General features: G+C 41.9%; 1 protein-coding gene across 1 annotated transcript; it reads right to left on the reverse strand.

The window, feature by feature from the left end:
• Positions 1-1,364: 1,364 nt before the first annotated feature.
• LOC146640042 (cytoplasmic polyadenylation element-binding protein 1-like) lies at positions 1,365-10,179 on the reverse strand. The gene is made up of 12 exons (XM_085357202.1): positions 10,165-10,179; positions 9,776-9,944; positions 7,693-7,914; positions 6,230-6,459; positions 4,600-4,855; positions 4,408-4,521; positions 3,704-3,808; positions 2,872-3,008; positions 2,253-2,451; positions 2,041-2,135; positions 1,830-1,910; positions 1,365-1,475 (listed from the first exon to the last, which is right to left on the reverse strand). Exons 1-12 carry the CDS (start codon positions 10,177-10,179, stop codon positions 1,365-1,367), a joined length of 1,734 nt encoding a protein of 577 aa, XP_085213328.1.
• Between the last annotated feature and the right edge of the window lie 2,880 nt (positions 10,180-13,059).

Here is a 13,059-nt window from a genome sequence, read left to right on the forward strand (position 1 = left end):
TCAAAGAAATGACAGCACAAACAATTAGGAGTCCAGACATGGCTAGTAATGCTTAAACACCTTTATTGTGCCCAATCTGAACATACTCCACAACTGTTAAGTAGCAGCAAACTTGGCAGACCACAATGAGGTAGACTTTCAAAACTCTAAAAAGCAGCTGGGCTAAGGGACAACAAGCTCAGCATGACAAACCTAATGGATAAAGAAAAGACACTTCGTCTTTGGCACACAGCTTATTATGCATTTATGTCCAACTGGAACAGGAAGGCAAAATGGGATAAGAAAGCATTGAATCATGTACTGGTCTACTCAAGCTCTGGGATAGATAATTTATCATCAGCTAAGTGGAAGTTCTTACATTCAACAGGAAACAAGCAGCTGTTCTAACATAGGCATGTCCCCCTGCCGATGTACAAAAAGTGATTAAAAACCACTGCCACCTCTCCACACGTGCAAATTAAAAAGTGCAAAAACAGAAATCAAACTATGTACAAATGATTTGCTCACTGTACTTTCATCAAGATCCATCAGTTGCTTGGAAAAAAAGAAAAATGGATTACCAGTTGAGTTATCCAGTACTACAGTTACATTTAATATAACTGGACCAACAAAGTCGAAGTAGTACATCCAACAATTTGTGCCCATTCAGTTGAAATTTTGGAGGGCAAATTAAAAAGAAAAAAACGCCAGGAAAAAAAAATAAATAAAAGGGGGTTTTCCCATAAACAGCCACTGGGTATAATTGTTCAGAATTTTCATGTCATGACTTAAAACCGTTTGTGTACAAATTAGTAAAAAACTGCGTAAAAATGTCTGAAATGCGACTGGTTAAATGAAGCCCAACATTCAACTCCCAAAAGTAAGAAACACCAGTTGGCTTGCACAGGAAAAAACTGATGCCAACTGGGGGTAGGGGGAGGGGGGGAAATAAAAATTTAAAGGCACTGTATGGCGTTTGCCAATGAACGGCAATGAGACTTGCGTGATTGCTCTTCACTATGCAACACATGTAAACCAAAAAAAAAAAAAAAAATTTTTTTTTAAAGAAATGGTGTTTTCATCCACTTCTTAACCTTAGGCTGACTCCCATCTTTCCATCTGGCCACAAGTCTGGGAAAATGCATAAGAGTGAAGGGCCCCTTGTCTTTCCCAACAAGGTCACTGTGCATAGTGCCACTGTGAACAGCAAAAATGTAGCAAGTGCAAAAGTGAACATTTTCTATAGTGATATCCCCAGTGCCTGGTGGTGTGCCATGGTATCCTTGTACCGGAGGTCTGGCACACGTGCTCTCCTTGGCGGGCAGCCTTGCCCCGTGCAGACGGGCACCTCCTCTGGCCCTTCAGGGACTATGAATCCGTCTCCTCTAGCTGGAGTCTCTGTTCTTCTGGTTGCGCATGAGGGGTCGGTGGTTGCTTAAGATGTCCATTGAGTGCTGCCAATGCCAGCAGGAGCGGCAGTAGTACTTGAAGCAGGCCTAAGAGTGAGACGGGTCTTTATAGAGGCACATCTGATTTAAAACAAGTCTAACAATATCGTAACTTAAACTTGAATTAAACAAGACAAGTTCTAAACTTCTATAACAACATCACTCCCATATTTCAATAGAGAACTAAGTACAACTGTTCTCACAGAAGAGGAGATTGAACTACAGTTAAGACTCAAGCTGCTTAATTTCCCTTTTGTGTCCTTTCATATACAAACAAGCTTAAAGGATCATGATTTAATTACCAAACTTTACTATTCTGGTTCAGTATAAGACATGAAGTCTACTGGACAGAAAGCTTGACCCAGCCATGCTCACAAAAAAGGAGTACGAGATTCCACTGACCTGGTCTCTGCAGAAGAAAGGTCCAGGTTGGCGAAGGCAAACTTGACACATGGAGTCTTCCAGGTAGGGATCAATCTGAACCTGAAGGGGAAACGATGCGCAATTTATAGCAGACAAGTTTTGAAAATTGACACTTTACCAAAAGCAGCATAAAGCTGTTGAAAGACTTCTCTGCTGCTGTAGAGACCACATGCAGTAAACACGTCTTTACCTTCTTTGTAAACTTGGGTGTTTTAATCTCCACAAATGCTGCGCACACAGCCTTCAGGTAACTGCGCTGATTATTGAAAGTGACACGTCCAGAGCCTGTACAGAAGACAAACAATGTCACTCAAAGCAGCTCTTAAAGGTCAAACCACACCTACACACCAAGAACTGAACTGCAGTAGATGCTGACTGACAATTCGAGACTAGCAGTCTCACCTATTGGGTACTTGTGCTTGTCCGTGTCAATGCCAGCATACATGACTCCTCCAAAGAGATCGTTCATGATGCTGGCCAGCGCTTCAGCATTCAGCATGCCGTGCAGCGCGCCAACAAACACCGTCTTACTCGGGTCCAGACGTTGAGCAGGGCAACGCACGTAGTTGCTGTCAGAGATCACCCAGGGTATCACCTGCACCTGTAGCAGCCAAGAGCCACAGCGTTCAGGACAGACATCCTCGCTTCCCGTCCTTCACTAGGATCGCTCACTAAACAAAAGCCAACTGTCTCATAATAAGTGTTCTTAACAAGGTCTGATCAAAGAATCCATAGACGTAGAAGCTTTCTACAGGTTTCCATCTATATCGATGTGTGCTGGTGATCTCACTTGAATTAGTCATTGTTGAAATCTGACAAACAAGGTGTGTGAAATCAGATTCTACAGAATCCAATCCTGGACAATCCATTTCTTGGAGTTGCATCACAGACAGAATTCAAACTATACCTATATTTCTTAAACATACTGGAGTACAATATGACAACTATTTGATTATTCAGCATTTCATAAATTGTAAATGCAGTGAGTAAATAATGCCTTGCATGCTTCGTTTCCACCTACATCCTTGCATCGCATTCTGCGGCTGGACATCTTGAAGTAGTACTCTCTGTTGTCCTCAGGGTGAAACGGGTCCTGGGAGCAGGCGTGGAGCAAAGCCCGGACAGACTTCTCATTCTCAAACACCAGGTAAACGTACCCTACAGACAAACACCAAAACGCTTTAAAGAGGCTTACTTGCTGCATCATTCTGCAGCGCAGACCGATACCATTGGTGCTACAGTGCATGTTGCCTCTTGAACTACAACAACCCAAGACTGAGTAGCACAGCAACTACAGTAAAACTTGATAGCATTTCATACAATTTCCAGAAGGTCCTGACAGATTACAACTTGTCTGTAGCTGATTTGCTGAAAGCTTTGAAAGGTGCCAAGTACTTGACACTGAGCCAGGTTTAATGCTTTTAATGCTGTAACTGCAGAAATTCAAAGTTCCAAGTCCAACCGAAAAAGTTGGGAGTGTGAAGTAATGTATAGACTAATAAATCAGTGATGAAATGCTGACCAATTTTAGCCCAGGTCCATATGAAATTTAGATTTAAGAAAATTTGAGAAAAAAAAATAACTTAGAAAAACTGTCATAAAACCAGTTTACAACTTTATGGCCTGTGGGGGTACGTCACCGCTGGAAGTCGGCAAAACTCATTTATACAAACTAATTAGCAAAGTGTTACTGAGAGCATTAGCCCACCCCTGCTTCTAACACGCCATGTTTTAAGCTCCAGTAATGCCCAGAATCACCATCAGTTACTCACCACCTTACTACATGCTCACCACAGTGGCACCTTAAAACCAGAAGGGGGAAAAAAAAAAATAGCCTACCAGCTCTTTGTTACCTTTAGCGACATTACCTTTGGGAGGACAGCGAGGGTGCTTTCCATCCTTACCCGGCCACTCCACAGTCAGAGGACCATAACCACTGAAGGTGTTGATCAGGCCAGCTGAAATAAAGCATCAGTTTGTGAGGGTGGAATAACAATGCACACCTTCATTGTGTGACAGTGGGATGTCCCAAGATAGTGAGGTTTTAACCAATGCCTGTAATCGCTGCCAAAAAGACTACAGTAAATAAGGGTTTAAGTATAGTCATTTTTAAAACTGGAATGCATGTTTATTTCATGCTGCCATTAGTCCCAAGCTCTAGTTTTCAGTGGCTGCCATTTATAGCCACACATCTGCAGCTGTTGCCAAGATACTGGTTAGCAAACTAAACCATTCAGCATTAATCAATTCTGTAAAGCTACAATAAAAAGGTTGCATGTACCAAGTAAAACACACTATGGCTGACTGTTACACTGTTGGTGAACTGTTCAGAACCATCAGGGCCACATGTGTTGAAACATGAAAGTAGGGCCAAACCTGAAAAACCCAAAGGGAATAAAAGAGTCTGTGCTTCCACAGAAACAGATTTAAGCATGTCTGTATCTGGGATTTCAATAAACGATCTTTTCAAATCTTTAAAACAAAAACCAAACAACCTTCCCCCCATAATATCAGAAGAACGTGTTTGAAAATAAAGACCGTTCACAGCCACAGTTACCTTCTGTGATGTCCCAGGGTACACCACCAAGAAAGACCTTGCAGGAGTAAAGAGGATCTTTATTGTTACGGGGAGGCAGCTGTCCACTCCAGGTGAATGTCGCCTCATTCACAGCTGAGTTGAAAACAAGATAGACAAGGTTTGTGGATTGGTCATGCTTGAACAGTTTCATGATTAATGAGTAGTGGCTACCTGCAGCCTGTCTATGCAGGCGGGCCTCCCTCTCAATGCTGAAAGCATCCTCTGGCTGATCAAGCACATCTGCACCTGGCCATGAAGAGCCAGCACGCCAGCGACGGGAAATAGCCAAGGAGGAAGGGCTGGCACTGGATGGAGGGGTCAGAGGAGAGCTAGTGTCCTGAGGGTCCAGGCGAGAGCCCAGTCGCAGCAGGTCCTTCTGCACGTTTGACGTGAGATAAGGCAGGGGAGGGGAAATCCGCAAAGTGGACTGGAGAAGAAGATATGCGTTAGTGTAACGTGGCCTCATATTTTCCTCTATTCTGTGTATTAAAATAAAAAGTCAAAGGAAATTAAACTGACTGAAATTCACTGAAGGGTTTAGACTGGGTGCAGTATCTGACTTGATAATCAGAAGCTTTCACTCCACACTGTCTGCTGCCAAAACTCAAAGTTAATAAATGCCATCGTGGCACAAAAAATAAAAACCCTACAGCATGAAGCTCCACTTTGCCTGCCTTAATATAAATGATCAATTTCTGACATCCATCTCCAAAACTCATTTCTGATGTTTTACAAGAAAAGAAAAGCCAGAAAGTTAATACTGAAAATACCCTGTGATGGAAGCTTGAACAACAAAGCTGATGATTGCCGTGTCCAATAGAATAATGTCAAACCCTTTAAATCCTCAAAGTTAAAAAGCAGGCCAAAGGAAGATTAAGGTAGACTCCTGTTAGTTGAGAAAGTAAGAATCTTTAAAAAGTGTAAAATCTCACTGCTCGATATCAGTATACTGCAGACAACCAAATTCGATTTAGTGCCCCTCTAGATTTAAGTTCATAATCTTATCTACAGTGGCTGCTGGAGGACAAACAGCTCTGGCCACTATTCATCTGTAGTGTTGTTGGCCATCAGTCACTGTTCATCAGCTGTCAATATGCCGAGTGTCCATTTACTCTCGAAGTGGCTGTAAAACTTTGAAAGGCGTCCAATACGAGTTGGTGAGTCAGTAAAGCTCACTTCTGTCCAATGACAATATTGAGATGAGCTGAAGAGATCAGCATTTGTTGTAAACACTGCTTACAACCAGCTGCTGCCATTTGGCTGGGACAGTAGACTATTACACATAACCCAGATAGTTGACAACTGTGACAATATTGGGACTAAATAAGCATGTTTGTGTGTTAGAGCAGACTTCAGTTCAGGTAATGAGCTTTGAGGTGAAGAGGTTATAGTTTAAATGGCGATCTCTCTCAGCCACTGTATACAATATGGCAGGGCAACATGGTGGCTTCCCCAAACTGTCTAATCTTGTGCATTTCTAATAGATTCATTTTAGATTTATGAGAATGCATTAACTGTTGGAAGATGTAATTACACATTAATGTACATTTCTTAGAACAACAATTTTTTTACCCCCTTTAAATAGCCTTAAATTACTTTATCATACCTTTAAGTGCAAGACCCTTGCAGAGAAATGAAAGTGAAGTTCATGCACACAAATCACACTCTAAGCCCATCTTTTCAGCCACACCCTGTAGATTTGGATGCTACAGTAAAACAGTAAATGGGTTGATTGGGGTTTGAGATATTCACCTTCCACCAATCCAACACAAAGCTGGAGAATAAAAGTAATCTGCCTTACCAACATGTCACACAGGTGATCCGAGCCAGAGCTGAATCCACTGGTCTCCGAGTCTTCAGGACTGCTGGAGCGAGAGTCCAAAAAGGAGCACGAGTCTAGACGGTTTGCCATGCGAGCAACACCGGGAAACTTCTCCAGAAAGTCAGCCGTCATGCTCATGGAATCGGGGGGCAGGTAGCCTGGGGGCTTTCCAAGGAGGCCACTGAAGGGACTGTTCAGTAGACCCAACACTGAAAAACAATTACAATTAGTATAAAAAGAGCGCGATCTGTGCCAGTAGCCATGTAAGGTTACTCGATAGCTTGTTTGCCATTTCAGCTTTTCAAGTAAACTGAAGAAAATGGGATTTGTGCCCAAAGAGCTGCATTGATTTGTCAGGAATGAAGCGACACAGCAAACTCGAGTTTAAAAAGGTGCATCTTCAAGGGCATCTTAAATTGAGTTTTGTGCTGAATCTACAGACAGACATTGATCAGAACTAAAAGGTAGCCATGTGAACTGAGGTTTCCAAAAATATTCTTGGTCAACATACCAGATGTGCAAGCTGGCTGCCAACAGACTTAAAGCGCAAGTTGTTGAGTCATTCAGTTTTATTTTCTAACCAGAATGCTGATGAAACAATTTCTCCCCTCAGATGCTAGATGCCTTTTTATAAGTCAAATCAATTGGAAGCCAGCGTTTCTAACACAAATCCAGTAAACGCCAAGCAACAATTCCTTAAGCATTAACAAGTCGCTTGCTCTTGATGCCCAAGTGAGTCAGCTGGCAACAGTGACAGGCATGTACGGCATGGCCTGCAAGTCAACATGAGGCTCTGAAGGGGATTATTCAGCTGTAGGCCGCATTCAAAGCTTTGTCACACTTTATTGCAGGCCCAGTTTGGAAAGCTTTAAATTAAGTTACACTGGGTTGGTGTGGACATGCAGCAAAACTATTGTGCTACAAATGGGTCAGGACAAATGGGCCATCCTTATCAGTGCTGCCAAAATGGCAAAACAGTCTTAAACAAGACATGTCTGAAAAATGTCAAAATTTACATATACTTGGCGTACATCTGTCAATCAGCTTTGACTTGGGCTGAATATGTGGGTTTACTGCAGTTTTCTGACTGACATCCCTGACTCAAGTTTGATCAACAGGTAACAAATATTTAACTTGACTCTCAGGCAACATGATGAGAGTTTGAGAAAGAAAAGTAGCTTCACTGGCTGTTCGTGTGTTTGCTAGGGATGCAGTAAAGCAAAACTGCCACATCATCCTCCGTAGTGACGCTACAGGCTGTTCCCACACCGACTGCTGTTAACCAACCATCTTATTTTAATATTAACAAGAGCTACACAATAAAAACTTACTATATTCATTCCACTTTTCTCTTTAAAAGTAAGAGCCAGAAAACTTTTAGGGAAACTGGTATCCCCAAATAAAACAGAATCCTATAACACAGTTCAAGGTCTGGCACTTACTGGAGGGTGAGCTGGTTTGAATGTGAGATGGGGAGGTGTGTGTATCTGCCTCCTGGCTGCTCCAAGGTTTGTCCCAGCCAGACAGACGGAGAGACTGAAGACCCAGGCCCAGGTCTGCGACACCCGACGGGTCCCTGGATAACGACATCTCCTGAGAGCCAGGCATGGCATCGCAGTTTGGGAAAAGCATCCTCCTGCTGCCCACTGCAGCCAGGTCCGACTCTGTGCCAAAATCCAGTTCACAGATTAAGCAAGAGCGAAAGGAGATAAGTGTTAGACAGTCACAAAGAACGTTTTTCAGCCTCCCATCGGCATCATTATACAGAAAAGATGAAAGCAAGACTTGTCAAAACCCCTTCTGGTAAAGAAACCACAATAAACTCCCTCAATAAACACATCTCCCCTACCCTGGCTGACGGCGGAGCTAACCTGCTGCCTCTGTGCCCTGTGCAACTGCCATGCATCTCCGTCCGCATCACTGACCCACCTAGCAGCATGTGACATGGCTGCTGATGCACTCGCACACCCCTGCTAATGACATCAGCTTCCCCCACCTCCCCGCTTCCTTGCCTAACAACTAATGAAAAATTCCTGTTGGAGCTATTGGCTTGTTGATAGAAGTACTCCCCTCTGGTAGGCACAGCACGTCTCCGAGTCAGTGTGAAGACAGCTGCTGCCGTTACTGCTGCTTACTCTGTGTCTAGCCTCGTTTCCCCGAGCAAGCTGACAGAGGCAGGAGGGAGGGGGGGAGAGAGGGGCAGAGCTACAGAAGCATGGCGGGAGGCAGCATGGTAGCAAATGACTCAGCAGACTTCAACTAAAGTATTGTAGACTTGAGGATGCTCAGGGCATTTCAGTTTCAGACTGGCTTGTGAATTTATTTTAGCACACCAACACTGAACAAACGGGCAAGGAGTGTCTCGCTGTAGCTGAAGCAGCTGACTGATCAGATGTTGAGGACAGTGAGGACAGCACCACCAGCTCCTCCCTTCCTAGGCCTGGAAAGCTTCCAGCTGCCAGTTACACCCCTGATTCAGCAAGACTAAGCTGGAGTGGATGGGACAAAAAGAACTTCAGCTCATTGTGCATCAAGACCCAGCTTACCTTTGCTATGCAACATTTATGCTCTGCTCATGTCAAACTAAGGATTGTATTGTCATCTAAAAACAAGAGCAGAAGTCACAAGAGCAGACATGCTTTAAGCAAACTGAAAGGACTCCAGCACTGTCCTGAGCCAAAATCTTGGCAAATACCACCCCTGTGGTTTAAAAAAATAAAAAACCCACTTAGAACTACTGCAGTGCTGCAGACCAGCAATGCAGTATGAATCAGCTGCTGGCACCTGAATAAAAAGACAAGGTGAAGGAGGTTCAACAGCTTTAAAAAGTCGAAGGGGGATTTCCATTATAGGCAACGCAGGCTCTCATCTTACAGAGCACCACATTGGTTCTGCACACTGCATGCATGTTCCTTCATGATTTTGTGGTTTTAAGGAAAATGCAAACTACAGCAGCAGGAGAAGCTACCACTGAGGGCAGAGGTCATGTGACCTGCTTTCTCAAGCATCAAAATTCACACAACTGAGAAAGACTGGGAATTTCCAAAGAGATTCAAGCACTTTGGGACTCAAATTGTTACAGTATTGCTTATGTAATATCCCTCAATACTACAGTACCTATATTACTAATATAAAATGAAAATAATTCTGTTGAATAGCTAAAACACTTCATTTTTATCAAACCGTGAAAACAGCTGTTGATACCATCTGGGGGCCCAAATCAAAACCTTCACGTTTCCCTGACTGCAAGTGACCACAATGAGCACTTGATGTGTAGGCAAATAAAGTTAGCAGAAAATGCAGTTTGACTATTAGACCTTAATAAAAAAGTACTACAGATTTGCGCGGACTTGCTAAATATTTAGCTATTTGAGCATTTCTAAAACGTTTTAAACCCTCATGGCTACAGCCTCGTTTTAAATAAGTTTAGGCTGCAGTAGTGTCGGATACTAATTGTTTTTCGCCTTTGCACTCAAGCCCACCCAAGTTTAACTCTTGCAGAGTGAGTGAGGAGTGAGGGTTTACCGGACATCAGGTTTGGTTTTCCCTTGGTGTTGGGTGTGGTGCACACACCGGTGAAATCCAGAGCGTTGCCCAGCATAGTGTTCATCCTGCGGAAGATGTCTGCGTTGCTGCAGGTGGACAGTGCCGGAGAATCGGTGTCTGGGCTCTCAGGCCTGCGGGCTTCGTTTCTCTGCAGAAGGAGGCCGTGAGAGGGACACAATTAACCCAGCACTCATGCTAAAAGCTAAAGGTCAAGCTTGTGCACCATGCTGCAAAGTGGATTTTTGTTTGTTTGTTTTGTTCCGGGGAGGAACTAATGGGCCAAATGAGGCGGACATACGGTCAAATAATAACGTTAGACGTGGCGCAAAACTGACTTATTTCACCCATTTAATGCCGTTTCAACTCACCAGGGAAAACGCCATGATGTGGACAGACAGCCTAAAAGAAATGTCACAACAACGACCGCTGGCTGCAATAAAAGGTCATATTTATGAGGCGTGCTAACAGCTAATTAGTCATAATTTAGTGAACGTGTGCCCAGCTAATGACGGCGCTCGAGGGCCTCGTTCCGTTCACGTGCTCCACATCAAAGAGCAGGCCGCTGAAGGGAAAATCACGTGTTACTGCGGCCAATAATTTAAAGAGAGGCTTATTTAAAAATTACAGGGATATTTATCAATATTATAGCAGACAGAATATGTTTTATACGTGCAAACGTGAATTATGTCATTAAAATAAAATAAAATACGCCAATATCTAAAACCACAGTGCTCTCAGTGCTTCTGCGATGGAATCACAGCATATAGGACAAAAAACAAAATAGTATATTACTATAATTTCAGATGGATGTGAACTACATTTTTTTCTTATAAATTAATGTAAAATTGTTTTTTTGTGCAAACTGAACTTAACTCAAATATGACTCTTCAGTTCAGAGGCATGCCTTTAAACTTTATTTATCAAGAAAGGCAAGACTTAAAAACAGTTGTGAAGACCTCTAGTAATAACCTGACTAATAATAACTACTACAAAAACAAATAAAAACAATGAAATAATTATTAAATATGTTCATAAAAACACCTTTATACAAATGTTAGACAATATAAAAACAATAACATTCCAGGGTTATTGGAGCTTTACTTTGAAAATATTCAAATCAATTGAAAGGAAACACATTGTGTGTCTCATTCTTTCTTACAAACAGCTTCATATGCTTTATCATTGTGACCCAAGTTTCATTAAAGCAGATCTTAAATTCTTTCCTCTGGTATTTTACATCGTGTTGTAATCGGCCTCCAAATGCGGCCTCAGGAGGATGCAGCCTATGAATCCGGACACACCACAAATAAATAAATATTAAACTTGGAGTCGCAGCCTCCCACTCTTTTCCTTTGTATAATTATAACAAATTACCACTTAGGGACTATGCTGCTGTACTCCTATTTATGAGATGACCTGACAAATCTATTGAATTTTGGTAGGGCATATGAACTGAGAGCTTTAACATTAAATCACCTGCTTAATATTGTGCTGCAAAACAGCTCTGTCATCAGTGGGATTGACATGGTATCTCTGGGGTTGTCTTTTGGTATTTTTGAATCACAAAGGTTGGGTCCTGTGGGTTGCCTCGGTAGATGGAGTTGTTCCCTGGGGTCTCGTGCAAGCTTGTTCAGCTTGAGATTTGAGATGTTTGGAAGCTGGGTCAGCACCTGGGTCTCCTTGCTGTGTTCCTTGTGTGGTAGATGCATTGTCCTGCTGGGGGAACCCCTGCTGGTGTTGCAATATTTAGGTGGGTGGTTCGTATCTCCTTAAATTCCAAGACCCGAGGTTTTGTAGCAGAGCGTTTTATTAAAACAAGATGATTAATTTTATACGCTTTACCTGCCAGTGGTTTTAATGCTATGGCTGGTGGGTTGTCATTTCATTAAAGAAACTCTGGAGGAAGTCATTTATTGGCATCTTGTCATTTTCAGTGAAGTGTTTCAGTATTTTTTGACACCTTTTTTCTTTTATAATTCTGGTTCCAGTGTTACATAAGTCTGTAAGAGGTTAAAAAGAGCTCAAAGATTAGTGCAGACCATCACAAACCCAGTTGCAGTTATGGGAATGAAGTGCACTTTCGCTAACCTCCGCCAGATTTCTGTAACCTTTACAACAACACAGCAACCTTGTACTCTGCACCTGCACGTTGATAATATCAGACATAAGCAAGATGCCAAAAACATCTGCTAAAATTGTTCCAAGGTCTTTTGTTTCAGTGGCCCACAGTTGGGCTTTGCTCCTTTGGCCTCTCCTCATCTGTATCAAGGTCATTTGTAGGTAGCTAAAACTAAAAAAGAAAGAAAGAACATTCTAGTTAAGTGAAATAAAACAAAATCCAGCAACAACTAGCTTTAAGAAGAAAAAGGTCTATATCACTGGGACTTAAAAATGTTTTGCTTGTAATACCTTCTATGAACTTGTTAAACCTCTTCTGTGAAAAATACCCATTTTATGTATAGAAGCTAATTAAACTTAAAGTACAAGTAAAAGTTCATCTGAAATGACAAGTTTGCCTCTGTACACTGTCAAAGTTGCTTTTAAATAAAACAAGATGCAACTGAAATTAAAAAATCAGCTTTTATTCAACATGTTCAGCAGAACTGTTCATAATTTTTTACACGTATCCGTTTAGAGGCTTGATTTGTACAGTCGACTCACAAGCGGTTTCAAGGCTGTGTTACTGTTATTCTAATGACAAATGAAGTTCTTTAACAAATGCAAATTAAGAATAAAAAAACTGCACTGGTGAGTAAATTTGAAATGGGACCTATTTCCCTCTTAAAACTAGTTGAATAGTTTTATTACCTGCCAGAGAACAGAGTACATTAACATTAAAAATATATGTATATTTCATCGCAAATATGATTTAAAAAAACACGAAACAGGATCAACTTGTGAACCTGCAGATTGTGGTTTATAAAGAGGCTTAGGTTATGATCCACTCTGTTGTGCAATGAACAGCAACTGGGTGTTTTTAGATTGAGGGATGCGACAAGTTTATATCGTACAACAATAAGAGAATAACAAAGAGTACACACGGCAGATGACCAAAATAGCATTGTAGGTAACCTGTGAAGGGATTTAAATTGTCCACTTAACTGACTCCGGCTGGCTTTTCTAATAAAATATGCTTTCTGAGACTGTAATCACAGACAAGGAACCACTACTTACTTGCACTTAAAGATGGATGATATATGCATGTATTGATTTGTGAGGGTGGAAAGTCTATGCAGCAGCAGACTTAGTCATGTGACAATATA

Source organism: Diplotaxodon limnothrissa, linkage group LG1 (assembly GCF_057381915.1).
Source record: "Diplotaxodon limnothrissa isolate DT_005_m linkage group LG1, D_limnothrissa_male_GT1.1, whole genome shotgun sequence".
NCBI lineage: Eukaryota > Metazoa > Chordata > Actinopteri > Cichliformes > Cichlidae > Diplotaxodon > Diplotaxodon limnothrissa.